This window comes from Miniopterus natalensis, chromosome 9, assembly GCF_054644295.1.
Source record: "Miniopterus natalensis isolate mMinNat1 chromosome 9, mMinNat1.hap1, whole genome shotgun sequence".
Lineage (NCBI taxonomy): Eukaryota > Metazoa > Chordata > Mammalia > Chiroptera > Miniopteridae > Miniopterus > Miniopterus natalensis.
Genome location: NC_142089.1, coordinates 18,580,991 through 18,600,082, shown reverse-complemented (window position 1 = coordinate 18,600,082; position 19,092 = coordinate 18,580,991). Strand labels below are relative to the sequence as shown.

Genomic DNA, 19,092 nt, shown 5'->3' with positions numbered 1-19,092 from the left:
CTTAGCAGATACCTTTGGTTGTCGCTCAGTGTCCAGAATGGCCCTTGGAATGGCTCTGGTTCACTCAGCACTTTCTGAGCATCTTTTGGATGCTGGAATGGCAAATTATTGGAAAGTTGCCTCCCAGGAGATAACACCTAAGCCTTGAGTGAAAGAGAAAGGGCCTTCCAGACCTAGGCACTCACCCAAAGGCCAGAGCATGAGGTGGGAGTGCAGACCAGCAGAATGGGGGGGGGGGGCTATGCGGCCAACAGTGGCTGGTGGTGAACAAGACGCCGCTGCGCCCGCTGGCATGGAGCTTAACACCCTGCATGGGGAAGGGAAGAGGGGGCAACTTGGCCTCCTGCTCCTTACCCGTCTCTAGGTTTCTCCTTCAGGCCATGTTTCCACTTGTTTAAAACATAGGCTTTAGGCCCAGGCCACAACCCACTGAACCAGAGGCCCTAAGGGCGGGGCCTGGAAGATGAAGCCCTCTGAAGAGCCAGTGCCCCGCACCTTGGTAACGTGTCTCTGGAAAGCCGGTTAAAGTGTAACTACTACTGTCCTGGTCAGGCAGCTCAGGTGGTTAGAGCGTGGCTGTGGTTCAATCCCCAGTCAGAGCACACACAAGAGGCAACCAATGAATGCATAAATTAGTGCCACAACAAATCGATGTTTCTCTCAAGTCAATTTTAAAATATATGTACTACCTGGAAGAGAAACCGATTACACGCATACCTTGTGTTTCTGTGCAGACAAACCACGTTCTTGCACATTATTGCAGCTCACAAATACTGCATTTTTTAACAAAGGTCTGTGGCACCCTCGCCTCAAGCAGGCATCTGCTCACTTCGTGCGTCTGTGTCTGCTCCTGGGGAAGATGCTGTCGCGATGGTTGAAATGCAACAGGATTTAGAATTATCACATCAACTGAGCTGGCAGAGCACAGCAGGGTTTGAGAGGATTCGAGATTTCCAATTTGGAAAGAAGTTCCACGGTAGGTAAAATGCTACCAAATAGCATCACATGCTATGGAGAAATTGTTCGTGAAGGGAAGAGTCCGTCGGGGCAAACTTCATTGTCTTATTTTAAGAAATTGCCACAGCCACCTAACCTTCAGAACCACCACCTTGATCAGTCAGCAGCAAAAAGATTACAACTTGCCGAGGGCTCAGATGAAGGCTAGCATTTTTAGCAATAAAGTATTTTTAAACTAAGGTATGCACATTATTTTAGACACAATGCTATTGTACTCTTAAAAGGCTACAGTATAGTGTAAACATGACTTTTCTATGTACTGGGAGACAAAAAATTCACATGGCTCGCTTTATTGCAATACTCACTTTATTGCAGCGGCCTGGCACCAAACCCACAGTATATCACAGGTGTGCCTGCAGTTGAGAGCCCAGAGGGTGGAGCCAGGACTGGAAAGTCTGGTTGTTCCAGAAGATAGGGAATGCCTCGCAGGACAGGGGTCCGACATAGCCCCTGAGGTGCGGGGGAAGAGGGAGAGCATAAAGAACCTTGAGGACACCTTGGGGAGGGCACCTAATGGAGAGGGCGCCCCGGGGATGCTCCCTGTCCTGCCCCTCCCACTGCAGGTACAGTGCGTCCTGGGCGGCTCTGGGCAAGTCTGCACTCTGGACCTCCGTATTCCCCTTCCTGGCAGACAATGAAAGCCAGGCCCCACCTGAGTTTGTTTTTATGTGCATGGTGGAGGAGGAAACCAAAACTCCCAAAAAAGAACATGGTGAATCACTATTTCTTTACTTTGGTTGAAAGGCTCCAACCTATCGTAAGTTTAAAGGGTGCGTCCTTAAATATGTTTTTGTTCCTGTTTACACTTTACACAGAATTTTTCAAACCTTTTTTTTATCATCCACAGTTTAAAGTGTTTCCAGCCCAGCCAGTGTAGCTCAGTTGGATTCCCGGTCAGGGCAGGTGCCTGGGTTCTGGGCCCCATCCCCAGTAGGGGGCGTGCAGGAGGCAGCTGACAGATGTTCTCTCATCAATGTGTCTATTTCTCTTTTCCTTTCTTTCTAAAATCAACAAAAACCTTTTTTTTTAAAAAAAAAAAAGTGTTTCCAACCCTGATATACATACTTAAATGTGTATAATGGAAACAAAAATTTCACAAAACAATACCTACCTTTATGTATAATGCATTGTGGTATTTTCTTTTCCATTCTCTTCCTATTCATACGTTTTAAATCTTGGTCATGATCCATGAAATTAATTTCATGGCCCTCAGATAAATCACAACTTGCATTTCAAAAAACCCTGCCCAGGGTAAACTCTCTAGAACTCCCATATACACTGTCTCGTGTGGCTCTTACACTGTCCTGGGTGACTATACTCCATTTTTCTGAGGAGGTAAAGGACCCCTTGTGGTAAATTGTCAGAGACCACAATTGGGAGACCAGTGCCCTGGGGCTCTGGCTGCAGCCTTTCCCTGACCAGACCAGAAGACACTGGGGGGCGGGCACAAGGAGCCTTGGAGAGTAAAGGAGTCAGTACAAAATAGCTCAGGGCCTCTGGCCATCAGATCTGGCTTTACTCAGGTCCACTCTTTTCCAGGTGATTGGCCCCAAGGGGGTTCCCAGGCCCCCCCCCCCCAGCCTGAGGCCAGCTTCCTCCAGCAGGTGCCGCTCCTAAGCAAGTCCCACTCAAGGCAATTCATCCCTGCTTGCTTGCCCTTGTGGGTGTGGTTCCAGATGGCCTATAACTGCTTTGTCCCAATCGCCAGGTCATTTGTTTCCCGGCTCTGAACTGAGAGAGTTCTTAGAAGGCTGTCCCACCAGCTTCTCAACATGGCTCTCAAAGAGGGACTCAGGTGAGTGGGGCCACTGCCAGTGTGGGGGAAGCTGGGGCAGGACAGCTGACCTGAGGGGAGTCTAGAACAGCCAAGGAGGAGGCACCAAGGTGGGCCTGGGAGAAGGTGACTCTAAGAAGGAACACGGCCCAAGGGGTATAGACAGGGGTTGGGGAGAGGTTAGTAGGTACTGCAGTCTGTGAGGAGCTGGGGGAACCCTCCTGCTTCCCTTAACTCTGGGCCCCTTGGTGAGCTGGAGAATGGAGACCTGGGGTGCACCGCCCCTGTAACTGAGAAGTCTCTGTATTCCATGGGAGTGACTGTCCAGGATTGGGAGCTTGTTCCTGCTTAAGAACTAATGATTGATCTTTAACTGCTTCTTGAAAGGAAGGAGGGAACAGGGCATGGGGTGGGCTTGAGAGACCACCTTCTGCAGGTAGAAGCAGGGTGGAAGGAGTCCTTTTGAAAATACCTGAGAAAGGAATGTGGAGGAACGGCTCAGGCAGTGGCCTTATGGACGAAGGGCTCCCAGGCTGGGGCATGGAAATGGTCGCAGGAGCTGGCAGATGCCTGCCGCAGGCCTGGGTCTCTGCACCCTCCCAGACCTGACAGTTTGAGCCCACCTGGGTCCAGCTCTGCCCGACTGCCCTGATTGAGGTCCAGTGCCCAAGATAAGCATGGGTTTGCCCTATCCGGGTTGGGAGGGGCTGGCTCTGAGGGTAGGGAGAGCCTGAGAGCGCAGAGGTCCGCTCCAGCCTTTTCCTGGGCAGTCGTGCTTCCGGGAGCCACAGAGGCCCTGGTGCAGCCAGCCCTCCAGGAGCTCGGCATGGAGCTGGAGAGTGAGGAGAAAGGCTTTTTGCAGGAGAGACACTGACTTGCAGGGAACGTGAGGAACCTTGAGAGGAGCCAAGCCCATGAGGAATAGTAACAGGGACCCCAAGTTCAAACCTCAGCTCCATCGCTTACTGGTTATGTGAGCCAGAGCAAGCGATTTAATCCTGAGCCACAGTTCCCTCATTTATAAGGTGCAGGTAATCACAGTATCTTCTTTAAGCAATCGTGGTCAGACTTCCATGAGATAGGGACATGAAACTCCCAGCGGAGTGTCTGTCTCAGTAAATTTCTGGGATTATTCAGAAAAAGTGCAGAGATGACCACAAAGAAAATGGAGTTTTAGGCAAACGAGTAACCGTCAGTTTAGGAAAGAGAATGAAGACAAGGAACCCAGTGATTATATCATTAATTTATTGAATAATTATTAATACCACCAACTATGAGGCAGGCTCTCAGATTTGGCAGTGAGAGCCAAAGTCTAATAAAACAGGAAACTCATGGCCTAGTGGGGCAGGCAGTTCAGTCTAGTTTGGCAGGCGCTACAGTAGAGGTTTGCATGGGAGGAGCTCTTGGTAGAGCAGGTGTTGGAGGGGAAGGCCAAGGCAGGCATCCCAGGAAGGAAGCTGGGTATTGAGGAGTGACTGGGAGCTTGATGGTAGTTGACAGGAAAAGAGCAATCTAGGCAAAGATACAGAAGTGGGAGGTCACAAAGTCAAAGCAAGTCTTGGAAACTGCACAGGACGGAGACTGGGAGGCAGACAACTGCAGGAATCTAGCTAGATGAGAAACGACTAGGCAGGACGAGCTCAGTGGGGTGGAGAGGAGGGAGCTTAGGGCTCAATGAGGGAGGCAAGTGCAATGGAACTTGGTGAGTGAATGGCTATAGGGGGAGTGAGAAGGGGGTCCCACTTGGGTAACTGGGACCAGTCATGGAGAATGCAGAAGGAAGAAGAGATCAGGGGAAATGCAAAATGCAGCTTGAGGAGCCCTGAGTTTGAGGTGTCTGTGGGATACCCAGGTAGACATAGCAGTCCATGAGACACATGATACCGGAGTCCAGGGCTCAGTGAGGGCTGAACTGGACAGAGACACTGCAGAGTCATTGGCAGACAGAAGCCATGGGGTGAAAGAGGGCACAAAGAGAATCCTAACTGGGTTCCAAATGACAAGAAAGGCAAGCCATGCAAAGACGAGCAAGGCTGGGAGGCCAGAGCACAGCAAGGGAGCACAAGAGAGACCCCAGGAGCCAGATGCATGGAGCTTTGCAAACCAGACCCCAGGGTGTGGGTTTTGTTCTAAGAGCAGTAAGAAATCATTGGAAGGTCTAGGAGAGGGGAGAAATGTATGCTAATGTGTTTTTGAAAGTTCATCCTGGAGAATGGATTGTTGGGGGGCAAGAGGAAGCAGGGAAGATGGAAGGCACGCATGACGGTTATCCAGACGGTGGCCTGGAGCAGAATAAGAGGAGGTGAAGGCACGTGGATGGAGTGTGTTCGTGGGAGTGGGGTGGAGTGTGTCCAAGGGGCTTGCTGGTGGACTGCATGTGGGGCGAGAGAGGAGGGGAAATCAAGGAGGGCTCCTAGGTCCTCAGTTTGAGAAATGGGGTATATATTGTGATGTCATTTCCCAGGTTGGGGGAGACTTGAGTGGGGAGCAGGTTTCTGAGGAAAATCGAGAGTCCCTTTCTGGCCATATAAATTTGAGATGCTTGTGAGATATCCAAGTGGAGAGATCAAGTGGCACCAATGCCTGGATGTCCTGTCACTGTACCAATGATATCCAGATCAGTCCACCAGAGGCTCCAGGCCATGATTCAGCCCCTACTCCACTTCCAAGAAAGAGGTCTGATAGAGGCTGTGGTATCTTAAGAAAGACATTTGGTCACTTTTGCACAATGTTGTTTCCTTTTCATAGACCTTCCTTCCCCCTCCACTACCTCCTTCGCTTGGATACCTTCTAATCCCTCAGTTCCTAGCTTAGAGGTCACCTCCTCCAGGAAACTTCCCTGACTTCCCACCTCTCAAGGCTCAGGTGCCACCCTCCAATTTGCCCTCATTAGCATCTTATATTTATATCCATCTTCCTGACTCCACTCCCTGAAGACAGGTCCATGTCTCGCTCTCCTCTGAAACCTTGACCTAGCACAGTGCCTGATTATGAGCTTGTGCCCATATAGGCTGAATACAACAGAAACAAGTGAAGGTCTTGATGCGTGAACTTAACCCATACTGAAGACTATCTCCTTTGAACAGTTTCCTAGAGGCTGAGGTTATTGGATTAAAGGGGATGAAGACTGAAAGCTTCAATTTCCATATCTAAGTAGCAGTTTAGCTACAGCAGCACTCTACAATCCCACCAAGTGTGATGGTGCCCATCTCACTGTATTCTTGCAGCGGGTAGTTTTCTTTCTTTTTTAAATGTGCTCATTTTATAGGCAAAACACACCACCCCATTCTAATTTACATGTCTTTGATTACTAGTGAGGGTGTTCTTCCCTGTGTGACCACTAAACGCATTTCTTCTCTGGGGAGTTACCTGGTCATGTGAAGTAGAAACTGGTAAGGCAGGTTGGCATTTTGGATTATGAGATGTTCTGGGGGCTGTGTGGGGAATGACTGGAAGCATGGAGGCTGCTGCAGAAATGGTCCTGGTGAGGGGTGAGCAGGCAGGGTCACCCTGGGGGCTGGAGGAGCAGGAGGGGCAGAGGGGGAATAATGATGTTATTATTAACTCTGTTCAGGAACAGTTATAACAACAGGTAAAGCTTTACTCAGCTATTACTATGCAAGGCATTGTTCTCAGCGCTTAGCATGTAATAACTGAATAACCACGACAGCCCTCTGAGGTAGCCATGATTATTCACATTTTATAGATGAGACTAAAGTGCAGATGTCCAAAGCCTTCCCATGCTCAGACAGAGGATAAGAGGTAAAGCTGGGATTTGAACCAAGGGTCTGGCCCCAATGTCTGTGCTCCTCACCACATGGTTCCAGCCTCTCCAGAGACAGGGGCACACAGCAGGAGAGCAGGGTGAGACTCCCAGAAGGGGCTTATTAAGATTCTCAACTTTTGGCACCATTCCTGGAAAACAACCAGCCACAGACAAATCCTAGTTCACCTCTTCTGAGCCAGGAACAGGGCTGCTGAGCTCTGCTGGAGGAATCAGCCGGTGACTAGAGCCACGATAGACACATGGTCCCTGACCACAGCTGCCCTCCATGCAGCCTGGCAACTCATCTTCAAGTCCCAGCTAGCTCTCACCTTCCAGCCACCAAGACACGAACTCCCCCGCCTCCCCTCCCAGACTCTCTCCCATCCAAGGTCAGTCCCTGCCCCTTCCCAGACTAAACACCCCACACCTAATGTTAGCATCCCCCAAACCTGCCCAAGGCCATGCCCCCCAGCACTACTGGGAGAAGCAAAGGATATACATCTAAATGCTCATCAGAAGGGACCTGGTCAGGTAAATTAGGCTATTGCCAATCAATGGAAAAAAGGGTAAGGAAGCTGTTTAAGCACTGAGATGAAAAAGCCTCAAAGACATAACGGTCAGTTGAAAATGCAAGGTGCAGAATGGCATATCTACTGTGCTACTATCTGTGGGGAGATGAAAGCCACAACAGGATAACAAAGAAAAGGAAAGGAAAAGAAAGGGTTAGGGAAATGGGCTGGGGGAGAACCTGCTACCATATTTACCACACTGCCTGTCTGTGCACAGACTCTCTCTGGAAAGACACACAGGAACTGTGACACTGGCTGCCTCCACGCAGAGAAGCTAGGAGTCTGGGGGCAGGAAAGATTTGCACAGTATTTCCTCTTGTATCTTTGAATGTACCACATGAAGAGAATATATTCATATTAAAAATAAATAAAACAAAAGATTAAATTGCACAAGTGATTTCTCTTGTGTGTATGGATATTGTGAATATAAATATAAAGATATAAACAGTATGTTGCTGATGCCCCTCCCCATTCCCCAGGGCCTGGAAGAGAATCTTCTGGCGGCTGATCCTACTTGCAGTTGGCTTCTCAGGGATGATCCTGTATGGGTTCCCTGCAGTCAGGTACAACCTCCTTTCCCAAGCACTCCAGGTGGGTCCCACAGGGGCAGGATTAAAGTGGATCTTTCCAAGTGTCTCCTTGAGGGATGAGGGGTGGTAGCCATCCCAGCCTGCACAAGTGCCCTGTGGGCTCTCCCTACTTGTAAGCAGAGCGACAGGGATCCTGGGCAGGCTGGCATGCCCCCGACTGCTGCCCCTACCCAACAGGCATCTGGAAACCTTCATCCCCATGGGCACCTGCCCTTTGGCCAGAATGCCCCTGATAAGAGACAACTTCACGGGTGTCCTGCATCTCTGGTAAGGAGATACCATCCCTCCTACTCTGAGATTGCCCACAATCCCCTACAGTCTGTGCTCCAGCGTCCTCTGCCTTCCTCACATCCCTCACCCAGTGAGTGACCACACATCTACGGATCCTCTGTGTTGGTTCTGGGTTAGGGACCCAGTATGTCCCACCTGGGGGTCCCTAGGGCCCAGCATGGGGAGATGGCAGTGAGCATCACCAGGGGGTAGATGAATGGACCTATCTCCCCTCCCTGCCCTGGCCAGGGCCCGGCCTGAAGTCCTGACCTGTACCTCCTGGGGGGCCCCCATTATTTGGGATGGCACTTTCGATCCAGATGTGGCCCAGCAAGAGGCTATACAGCAGAACCTCACCATTGGGCTGACTGTCTTTGCTGTAGGCAGGTAAGGCCTGGGGAGGGAAGCAGTGCTGTCCAATCAGGGAGTGGGAGGGTATGCATGTGATATGGGTAGTGTAGCACCCTGTTCCCTGAGCCAGAGGATCTCAAGCTGATGCAGAAGGCAAAGACAGGGTTAGGGGGGACCGTCCTTCCCTTTCCTGTCCTTTCTGGACACCAAGACCGTACAGCCCACCCAGCACAGGCAGCCAGGGGCTCAAAGCCATGTCCTACACAGAACCTGCCCAGTGGCTGGTGGTCCATTTGGAGGCACTGAGTTTGTGGTGAGAAAAGGATGGCGTCTTTCAGGTGAGGATGGTGAGACATGGGGAGAGCAACTGGGAGAATAGAGGAAATGGCCTGGCTGCAGTAAGCGCCCACTGGAGGTCAGTGGCTCAGATGCAGGCACAAAGTAAGGGGAGGGGGAGGCTTGCCCAGCAAGCCCAATGGAGGGAAAGGATCTGGGAGGCTGAGGGCTTCTGCAAGGGAGTGAATTTTGAGCTGGGTAGAGAGGGAAGTGAAGAGAGGAGGGGGATACTGAGAAAGGGTAGGGTAGGAATGCTGGGGGAACGGTATCACAGGAAGTCGGCTGGAAGGGAGGGAGGGAGGGATCAAAGAGCAGGACAGACCAGGCCAAGGGAGTAGATACGGGGGAAGATGCCTGAAAAGGGCAGAGGACAGAATCACTGCAGGAGAGGAGTCCAATCGAGAAACTGAGGGGCCCTGAGGTATGGAGAAGGAGCCGGAGTGGTAAGTGGAGAAGAAATCCCAGGGGCACTGACATCCCCATTATGGATGGCAGGGGTGTCCAAGCTGGGTGTCTACTTTCCAGAGGCAAAGGGTTCTCCTGTCTGAGAGGCAACCGATCCTGTAACCCTGAGTAAGGTACACAGAGGTAGAGTTCAGGGCAGTTAAAGGAAGAGTCTATAATAATGAAACAGACTGCTTTGAGAAGGTAATGAGAATTTTGCATCCAGGAAGAAATTCTGATAACGTGGGAAAGGAATTCTGTCATCGGATACCCCAGAGCTCCTCCAACTCTGACCCACACACGCTACAAGGGAGAGAAAGCCAGGAGGCAGCCTGGGGTACGAGGGGGCAAACAGGACCAAGGGCTGACCTGTGGGCCAGGTGGGCAGAGCCTTGGTGCTCCTACTTCCACTCCGGATACTAAGTAGTGTCCTTGCACCAGCCCTAGGGGTCAGGATCTCCGGGCCCAGAAATTCCAGGGTCTTGAGGTCCCAAATTCCAAGGTTTTGTGAGTCTAACACCCTGGGATGCTGAGGCTTCCAAGGTCTCCAATTCCAGTTTTTCACAGATCTAACAGGAACAGAGCAAGTGCTCGTAAAAGTTCTGGCTCCAGTGCCAAGCTGGGTTCAGATCACAGCTCTGCAACTTACCAGCTGTGTGTATGCTTGCACCAGTTACTAAAGCTCTCTGTGGCTCAGTTTCCTCCCCTGAAAAATAGAGATAATAATAAATGGTGAGGATTAAATGCGATCATGCACTCTGACTTAGAATACTGTCTGCCACATAAATGTTAGGCGTTATTACTATTATTTCAGAACCTTGGGATCCCAAAGTCTGTTAATACAAAGTGTCCAATATTACAAACATTCCGGTTATCTATGTAAGGAGTTACCACAGACTCGGGGACTTAAAACAACAATTATTTATCATTATAGCTCATGATTTTGTGGGCCAGGAATTCCAACAGGGCTCCTGGAAGGGCTCCTCACTGCTCCCCAATGTGTGGGTCTCCCCTGGATAGCCGGCTGCTAAAGACTGGTGGGGCACCTCTCCCCACACAGCCTCTCTGCGTGGCTACTTTGGGGTTCCCCACATCGCTGCAACTTCCAAATTCTGAGACTTATTAAGCGAAGGCCCCGAACTCGAGCAAAGAAAACAAAGGCTAACGCTGCCAGCCCTTCAAAGGCCAGCACAGCGCCACTTCCTTGGCACTCAGAGCAGGCAGGGAGAGCCCGAGTTCAAAGGAGGAAAGACACGGCCCCTGAGGGCAGGAATGGCAAACAATTTCTACCGTCTTTAATCAGCCGGCGCCATGCGGGGACTGCACAGCTCAGGAGCCCCAGGGGCTGGGGCCGCAGGATATAGGGAGGACCGCCGGGAACCGGAACGCGGGGGAGCGGGCAGCTCGAGGGGGGAGGGGCGGGGGAGGAGACGGGCGGCTGAGGCGGGGCCAGGCCGCGCCCGGCGCCCGTCCCGGCTGACCTGGAGCCCCGCCCCGCCCCGCCCCCCCGCAGGTACCTGGAGAAGTACCTGGCGCACTTCCTGGAGACGGCCGAGCAGTACTTCATGGTGGGCCAGCGCGTGGTCTACTACGTGTTCACCGAGCGCCCGGACGCCGTGCGGCGCCCGCCGCTGGGCCCGGGCCGCCGGCTGCGTGTGGAGCGCGTGCTGCGCGAGCGGCGCTGGCAGGACGTCTCGATGGGGCGCATGCGCACGCTGCACGCGGCGCTGGGCGGCCGGCTGGGCCGCGAGGCGCACTTCGTGTTCTGCATGGACGTGGACCAGTACTTCAGCGGCGCCTTCGGGCCCGAGACGCTGGCCGACTCGGTGGCGCAGCTGCACTCCTGGCACTACCACTGGCCGCGGAGGCTGCTGCCCTATGAGCGCGACGCGCGCTCGGCCGCCGCCCTGGCGCCGGACGAGGGCGACTTCTACTACCACGCGGCCCTGTTCGGGGGCAGCGTGCCGGCGCTGCGCCAGCTGACGGCGCACTGCGCGCGGGGCCAGCGGCAGGACCGCGAGCGCGGCCTCGAGGCGCGCTGGCACGACGAGAGCCACCTCAACAAGTACTTCTGGCTGCACAAGCCCGCCAAGGTGCTGTCGCCGGAGTTCTGCTGGTCCCCGGAAATAGGCCGGCGAGCCGAGATCCGCCACCCGCGGCTGCTCTGGGCGCCCAAGGAGTACGCCGTGGTGCGGAACTAGGAGCCAGCGCCGGGCCTCGCCCCACCCGCGGGACACCTGGGCGCTGGGGGGGTGCGGAGTGGGCGGGACAGCGAGGAGAGACCCCGCAGCCATTGTGGTCCCTTCTGGAAGCGGCATGGCGCTTTGGAGGACCGGGAGAGATGGGGTGAAAACGTCTCTACCACCTCCTGCGGGTGCCCAGACGGGAGGTGGGGGGAGGGCGCCCTGGCCCTCCGCAGTGTTTTGTGCTGGGCCCGGCCTATGAACAGACCATGTTGCAGTTGGACCTGGGCATGTGGTTCTTAAGCAGAAGCCATCATGACGCCGAAGAGAAGACAGGCTTATTGCTTACGGGACCTGGGAGTTACACAGCGCACCAGGAGCCACACTGCAGGGTCTCCGGTGCAGAGCGCGCAGGCCTGGAGTCCCGCCTTTATTGGGATGGAGAGCGGGGTTCTGGGCCTTCCGCGGACTCACTCTATGGGTGAATTCAAAATATAACAGCAAGTATTTAAAGCTCAGGAAGAGAAAAAACAAGTAGCCCAAGTGGTTAGGTATTGAAATCAACCAAGATCTCTAAAACAAAGGCTCCTCAGTGGGGGATGCGGCCTCGCGCTCTAGTCGCGTGGCTGGCAACGTGTTCATTGGAGACAGCTCTCTTTGAAGTGACTGCCTTGGCAATCAGCTTAAATGGGACACTTGCATTACAAAAAGGTCGGGAGCTTTTCACTTGTAAGATCTCCTTTCCTTCACTTTTGATGGGGACTGAGGCACACAGACCTTTCACCCCTGACCTTACCTAACCCAGTCGATGCCACCTGTGGGGATGTAAAGTCCCCCTCCCCCCTTTTAATGGGGAGACTGGATGCCAGTGGCATCCAGTTCCTTGGCTCTGACCTGTCACCTCCCCCACCCTCAAGCATATTTAAATAATATGTTTGTACATATTTAAGTAATATTATTATGAATGAAAAAGGGGCTATGAAATAAACCTGAGAGAAGTTCAGGGGCCCACATGGCAGGCCTGACAAGCTCAGCAATCACACAGGAAGGTCTGATCATAAATTCCTCACTGGGCAGGCCATAGTGGGTAGTCTCGTCCCGGGCTTAGAGCATCCTTAGCAAAGGTCGCTCTTTACCTCAAGTGAGCCCTGTCCACTGTTCTTACGCATCTAGGGTAACATACTTTTGAAATGGCAGAGTGATCTCCTTTTCTAGACCCCTCGAGGGCACAACCACAAGCAGCAGAGCACAAGACCACCAGAACCCCTCATTGTTATTTTGTTTCCCTGAATACCATGTCTGTGTGTTGTAAATGTTAATTACTAACTATCCTGTACCCACCAAAGCTATGCTTTCTCCATTTTGCTTTTTAACCATAGAGATTTCCCTGCTTTGCTTTGTAATCCACCACCGATGGATTGCATGTACCCTCCCTCCTTATGTTTTCTCCTCTAATTCTAGATGCATAAAAAGAACTGAAGAACTGCTTTTCTCCAGAGCATTTTCTCAATCCTTTGAGATTTTGCTTCCAGGCATGACCTCAAAATTTGGCTCAAATAAGCTTTTTTTTTTTAATATATGTTCATTGATTCCAGATAGAGGAAAGGGGGTAAGAGAGAAACATCAACGATGAGAGAGTCATTGATCGGCTGCCTCCTGCACGCCCCCTACTGGAGATCCATCCCGAAACCCCAGGGCATGTGCCCTGATGGGGAATCAAACCTCGATCTCCTGGATCCTAAGCCAATGATTAACCACTGAGCCACACTGGCCAGGCTTTTTTTTTTTTTTTTTAATGTGTTTACTGGGATGGCTGCCCACTCATCTATTTTTGTTTTGTTTTTTAAAGAATAGTTTATTGATTTTTAGAGAGAGAGGGAGAGAAACATCAATGGTGCAACATTGATCAGCTGCCTCCTACATGCCCCCTACCAGGGATTGATCGCACAACTTGGGCATGTGCCTTGACTGGGAATTGAACTGGCAACCACCTGGTGCATGGCAAACCTCCTAGGAGGTTCCCCAACCGACTGAGCCGTATGCCAGGGTGCAAATAAACTCTTATGAGACTTTTCTATATGCTGCGAGTTCTTTTGTTGACATCATAATAAAATAAGTTATTCCAACAGTGTCTTTATGGCCCTTTTTCCTGAAGAGTCAAAGTTAACAAAAATGACATTTCCTTGTTCTGGGGCTCATAAGTCTGTTTGGCCACAGTATCTAGGAGAGACTTTTCTTCATCCATGGCTGCAGTCCAGCCTCTTCATCTTCAACAGGGAAAAACAGAGGCTCCAAATAGGAGCATGAAGTCATCAGGTCCTCCAGAAAAGGTGGTCCCAGAGCCAAGGTGACAGGAAAGGTAACCACTGGAAGCCCGTGAGCTATTGTCTGACAGCTGGGAACACTGAGGCCCTGAGAGGGTGGTATTTCACTTCAGGTCTCCTGAGTCCATTATGTAGTGTTCTCAAAGACTTGCACTTTTAACAGCCTCCACTGTCCCCAGGTAGGATAGCAATTCCAGCTATAAACCAGTCCTGATGGTGTATATAATCTAGTAACATTTACAAGCAAGTTCCAGTTACTGATGGTATGGAATAAAAGATACCTCCCCTCTCAAAAGCATTTCAAGGTTCCCTAGTATCTCTTACCTAAACTAGATAAGGAAAACCCAGAAGGCCTTTTGGCCACTGGATCAAAGATAAGAACAGGCCAAGTGTGCCTAAGAACAGGTTAGACCATGATCTGGCACATCCCTTCCTCTGGGACTATGATTCCCACCTTACCCTAGAACATTCACTAAGGGCCACACACATGACCCTAGGGAAAGAGAGACCTGAGCATGAGCAGGTAAGACCTGGGTGGGATTCAGCTGTTCTTCTGTGTGTGTGACTATGGACAAGTTCCTAACCTTTGCTGGGTCTCAGTTTTCTCACATGTAAAGTAGAGGTGCCAGTTGCCCTCCCTGCAGGGGTGTGGTGCTCCAGAAAACATAACTTGCCTTCCCCCTCCTTACCTGCCCCTTCTCCAACAGGTTCACGGAGTGCAAAGAATTCACCAAAGAACAGTCGTTTTCTGTTTTAAAGAGAAAATGATGACACAGTCAGGGGGTTCTAGGTGCTGGGCTCAGGCAGCCTCATGCTGTGGGGTGAAGACCTTCCTGCAGAGGGGGAGGGGTCAAGGCAGCTACAAGGTGGAACAATGAACAACTTCTTGGAAACAGCTCCCTCCTTGTCATATGCAGAGGCCCAAGGTGGGGATGGGGACAGTAGAGGGGACTGGGCTGAAGCAGGACTAACAAAGGGGCTGAAGTTCCTTCTGCAGCTACTTCCCTGGCCAAATACACTGTCCTCAACATGTATGCTGGGGCCCTCAGGGACAATGGATGCTCCCGAGAGCTTCTGGGCAAGCAGGTGAAATTCAGACTCCCATTGCCCTGAGTGTCACTGCTGTCTGCAGTCTTCACCTATCCTAGACGCCTCACCCTACTATCAGCTCAGATGCTGCCTCCAGAAATTTCCATCCTCAGCTATCCATTGATCAGAAGAGACACAGCTCCACCAGGGCTACATCAAATTATAGCAACTACCATCTATTGGCTATGAAGTTCCCTGCACAGTTCTAAGCATTAGACGTGTATTGATTCATTTAATCCTCACACCCACCCTTTAAGTTGGTTACTACTATATCCCTCATTTTAAGTATGAGAAAACCAGCACAGAAAGATTAAGTACTTACCCGATGTTACACCAGTAGCAATTAAATTCATTGATGTGAGAACAAACAGGAAATTAAACTTGGCCAGAAGGTAGAGACTGAGGTTGCTACTGGCTCCCCGTCTCCTCGGGCCATCCCTGCCTCCTTCTGCATAACACAGCCACCCCGACCCCTAGTCCACGGGGTTCGCCCGTTCAGGTGCCCACCACCTCCTCACTTGTTCCTAATTCGTGGAATGGAGAATCTGATCGGAGATTCAGCCAGTGGTGTGCTGGTAAATGTTTGGCAACCAGCCCTTTGAGGAAAAAGCAAGCCCCAATCTGTAGGGATTTACACCACCATGTAAATCCCACTGTGGCCGATTTCCAAACCCCCACTGACTATAGAATGGAAAAGGGGTGTGCGCAGCCCACTGCTAGCACAGCAGGTCCCCCAATAACATTTCATTCAATGTCATTTCCTTACAACGTTGATGAGATGTGGTAGGAACTAAACTCTTGTTTATATGAGTCTGTGGTAAAATTGGTTTCATTATACGTCGTTTCGCTTAAAGTCACAGACCCATCACGACATTAGGTGAGGGCTTAACTGTATACACCACTGGTCTAGGAATCGTCACTGAGTCAGGTGGCCACCCCTGGCCAACGAGCTGTGGCTGAGATAACGTCACGTGACAAAATACAGCCATGGCCCACCCTTCACCATGTAGCAGGCTGAGGGAGGTCAATTTCAGAGAAAGAGAGGAGTCCTGTGAGGTTACTTAAAACATGTTCTTGACTACTCATCCATCTCCCCTTCTGATGCTAACGCTCTGGCTTCCTCCTGGGAAGATGTGCTTTAGACAGCGGTCTCACGCTCTGCCCCAGGCTTAAAGCACAGGCTCTAGGCCTGAGCCGATCAACTACAGACATTCTGGTCACGCGACTAGTTCAGGGATGGTACCTGACCCAGTTCAAACCAGGAAGGCCCAATTAGACTTCTGTTGGAACTTCTGGGAGAGACAGAGGCTTGGCTGCTGGGAACCTGGGGACTGTGAGGCTGGAGCTGCCAACTCCACAGGAGTCCAAGGGTAAAGTTGATTGGGAACAAAGCCAAGTGGAGAAACACGTCATTGAGCCCTGACCCCAACCTATCCCTGTAATGTCCTTGTGTAAGCCAATAAATCCTTATTTGCATTGGGCTCAGAGTGAGCTCCATGGTGACTCATGGCTGAGTCACTTCTCTCCCATAATGCCTAGTACAGGGCCCTCCTTGATCAATTTTGGGGGAATTAATTCCTGCATTTCCCTCCTAGGCAATCAGAACCTCTATAGGGCAAACATATGTGAAGGGTCTTCTTGGTCCCTGCAATCACTGGAACAGCTTCCACAAATCAGGGCACTCAAGATGGTCCCCCAAAGAGGGGTGGGGTAACCGGATGCGGCTGCCCCTCTGGGAGAAGTGGCAGTGGACCCCTCATTGGTGGACCCCTTACATCTAAAAAATCTTCAAAACTAGACAAACCTGGGTCAAATTTATGTCCCTTAATGGCAGCATGATCCTCAGCAAAATACCTCTCTTGGTTGGCTGCCCACTTCATAGGGAGTTGAGAGGTAATCAACACCATTTCCTTCTTGCCTGAGTCTGGGGGGTGGGGGAGGGGAGAGGAGCAGTAGAAAGGTGCCCCCCAGCCCCGCCCTCACACAGAGCACGCCACACACCACCGCCACCCGGGTGCAGGTATGGTTTATTCACAACAGAGAAATACAGAGCAGAAGGTTTAGAATTCCTTTGTGTCTTGCCCCCTTTAGTGTTTTCCCCCACATTTGATTTTTTTACTCCCACCCCTTATCTTAAATATAATGCAAACTTCTTTCCTGAAGCGTTGAGGGGCACCTGCCCTCACCTCCCTGCCACCAAGATGCAGACTGAGAAGCCAAAAGACTGTTTTCTCTTTTTTAATAAGGTAACTAGTTCTAAATACGGTGGCCTGGAGGTCCCATAGAAAAAGCAAAGGGTGTTAACAGTATGTATAACAGCGTATTTACAGGGTAGTAACATGCGGACAAAAGCTACAATACTGAGTATCAGACGACGCAAGTCAAACAAAGGGGTGGGGGTGGGGGCAGAGAACGCAGTGGGAAAAGAAACCCCAGGAAACGTTAAACTGGTAAATCAATGGTGAGTTAAGGCTTAAAAAGTGTATAAAAATAACACAGTTAATATTCAAAACGGAACTCCAGATACAGAATATATAGATGAGTTTCTGTCTAGTTTTCTTTTTTTTTCCCGGGGGATGGAGTGGGGCTTCTCCGGTCTCTGTACATAGTTCCTATATACATGGACACGCATGGCTTTCAGATTGGGGTGTGTCTGTGGGGGCTGAGGGCAGGGGCTGCTCCTGGGACCCTCCTTTCTGAGGATCCCTTCCCTGCCGAAGGGCCTAGGGCCTGGGCTGGGGATTCCCCCTCCATGGCAGGGAAGACAACCCCTCCTTGGGTATTGCCCCATCTGGAGGAAATTATGGAGGGGGTCCTAGCCCCAGACCCACTCCCTCCCCATCCCCCTGCCCACAGTCTGGGATGGCGGGAGAGGTAGCCAATAGGTTTTCTGGCCAGCACCGAGGTAGACTGGGGTGGTCTTAAGGGCATCAGGGGTCCAGGTCTTACCCAGCCCACCCCCACCCCATTTCCCTGGGCCAGCACCCAGCCCAGCCCAAAGCTGCACCCTTTGGTCCTTCGGATCTCCCGGCCCCTCTTGTTTTGCCTCCTAAAGCCTAGGCAGCTCTGGCAGCTGCTGCCTCCCTCTAGTCAGTGATGCCCAGGGGGCAGCTCAAGGCTCTAGCTGGGCACCCAGCGTGAATGGCTCACTCTAGCTGCCTCCTGCCCCCTACCACCAGGGGCCCCCTTCACAGTCCAGAAACCCAGGCCTGAGCCTTCCCTCAGGACCTAAGGCCATGGCAAGAGAAGGTCCCACGCTGCCCTCTGGTTCTCTGTGTCCATCTGTCCGACTCTTTTTATCTCTCGGTCTTAGCAGCACCAACTTCTTGGCCAATAAATATCTTTTTTTTGTTATTTCCAAAACAAACTTAAAAAAAACAACAGTGAAGCAAGTGAAGGGGTGGGGGGGGGGGAGAAAACCCAACAGAGAGAGGTTCAAAGTGCTCTGAGATCGTCTTTGGATGCCACCAAACAGTCCAGAATCTTGCAGTTGGCCTGGCCACCCCCAGACCTGGACCAGGCAGGGCTTCTGCAGCCCAGGCTTTCTGGAAGGTCAGGAAGGTCATGAGAGAGCTCGGCTGTTCCTGGAGGGCCCTGAAGGGAGTCGGGGCCTGGTGCTGCCTGGGTCTGTGCCAGCGGGCAGGGCGGCGCCTGGGGTCGGCTCAGATGAGGGAAATTCGCACCGGGATGCCGGGGGACTCCGTCCTCTGGGGTGAGTGATGGCTCACCAGGTGCTCCACCACTGTGTGTTTGGACATGTGCTTCATCAGGTAGGTCTCCTGTGGGCAGGGGTGAGATTCAGAACATAAAACCAACAGCTGGCAGAGGTGGCAAAAGAGGCTGAAGTTCCCTCAAATGGCCACTGGAGGGCTCCTTGGCAGTGGGCCAGCTAGTGGTGAGCAGCCACAGTTTGGGGGGGGCAGATGAGCATCCCCCACAGGTTCCAGGGATGCTGCATCACAGGCCTGGGAGCTGGCTCACTGACCAGAGTCTGAGCCACTGCGTGTTGTCTGGAGAGCCAGGAGGCACCAGGCCCGTCCCTCAGCAGTACCCACCTAGACCTGCCTAGAGGCCAGGCCAGCTGCCATTTACCAACTGGCTGTCGCGGAGTACGCTGGCTGGTGCTCCCAGTGAAGGTGGGGCAGCAGGCCTGGGTTTGAGCCTAGTTCTGCACAAGTCATCTCATTCCTCCAAGCCTCAGTTTCCTCCTCTGCAAGCAGGGATGGGGCAAGAACAACCTAAAGGGTTGCTAGGGTGATGTGGGTAAAGCTCAGCATGCAGTAAGGGTTGAGGGAACCATTCCTTCCCCAGTCTTTGCATTTCATTCCAGGTGGTGGTGGGAGACCCAGCCTCTGCACCCCCACACTCGATTCTCCCTT

At 51.9% G+C, this 19,092-nt stretch overlaps 2 protein-coding genes across 4 annotated transcripts in view; one reads left to right on the top strand and one right to left on the bottom strand.

Annotated features, from left to right (window-relative positions):
• Positions 1–2,789: 2,789 nt before the first annotated feature.
• A3GALT2 (alpha 1,3-galactosyltransferase 2) lies at positions 2,790–11,318 on the top strand. Its single transcript, XM_087820829.1, has 5 exons — positions 2,790–2,812; positions 7,606–7,689; positions 7,894–7,983; positions 8,236–8,373; positions 10,631–11,318. The coding sequence occupies exons 1-5, from the start codon at positions 2,790–2,792 to the stop codon at positions 11,316–11,318; spliced, it is 1,023 nt and encodes a 340-aa protein (XP_087676955.1).
• Positions 11,319–16,935: 5,617 nt separating this feature from the next.
• Positions 16,936–19,092, bottom strand: part of ZNF362 (zinc finger protein 362) — a 35,564-nt gene continuing 33,407 nt past the window's right edge. For all 3 annotated transcript variants that reach the window (XM_087820289.1, XM_087820290.1, XM_087820288.1), the window contains one exon: positions 16,936–18,492. In XM_087820289.1, the coding sequence (XP_087676415.1) occupies positions 18,376–18,492 (117 nt within the window). In that variant the 3' untranslated portion in view covers positions 16,936–18,375. The remainder of the gene's footprint in view (positions 18,493–19,092) is intronic.

Coding starts and splice junctions, on each gene's coding strand:
- A3GALT2 (XM_087820829.1), top strand. CDS start 2,790: ATGGCTCTCAAAGAGGGACTCAG. Junction 7,690..7,893: donor TATGGGTTCCCTGCAGTCAG/GTACAACCTCCT, acceptor CCTACCCAACAG/GCATCTGGAAACCTTCATCC. Junction 7,984..8,235: donor ACGGGTGTCCTGCATCTCTG/GTAAGGAGATAC, acceptor TGCCCTGGCCAG/GGCCCGGCCTGAAGTCCTGA.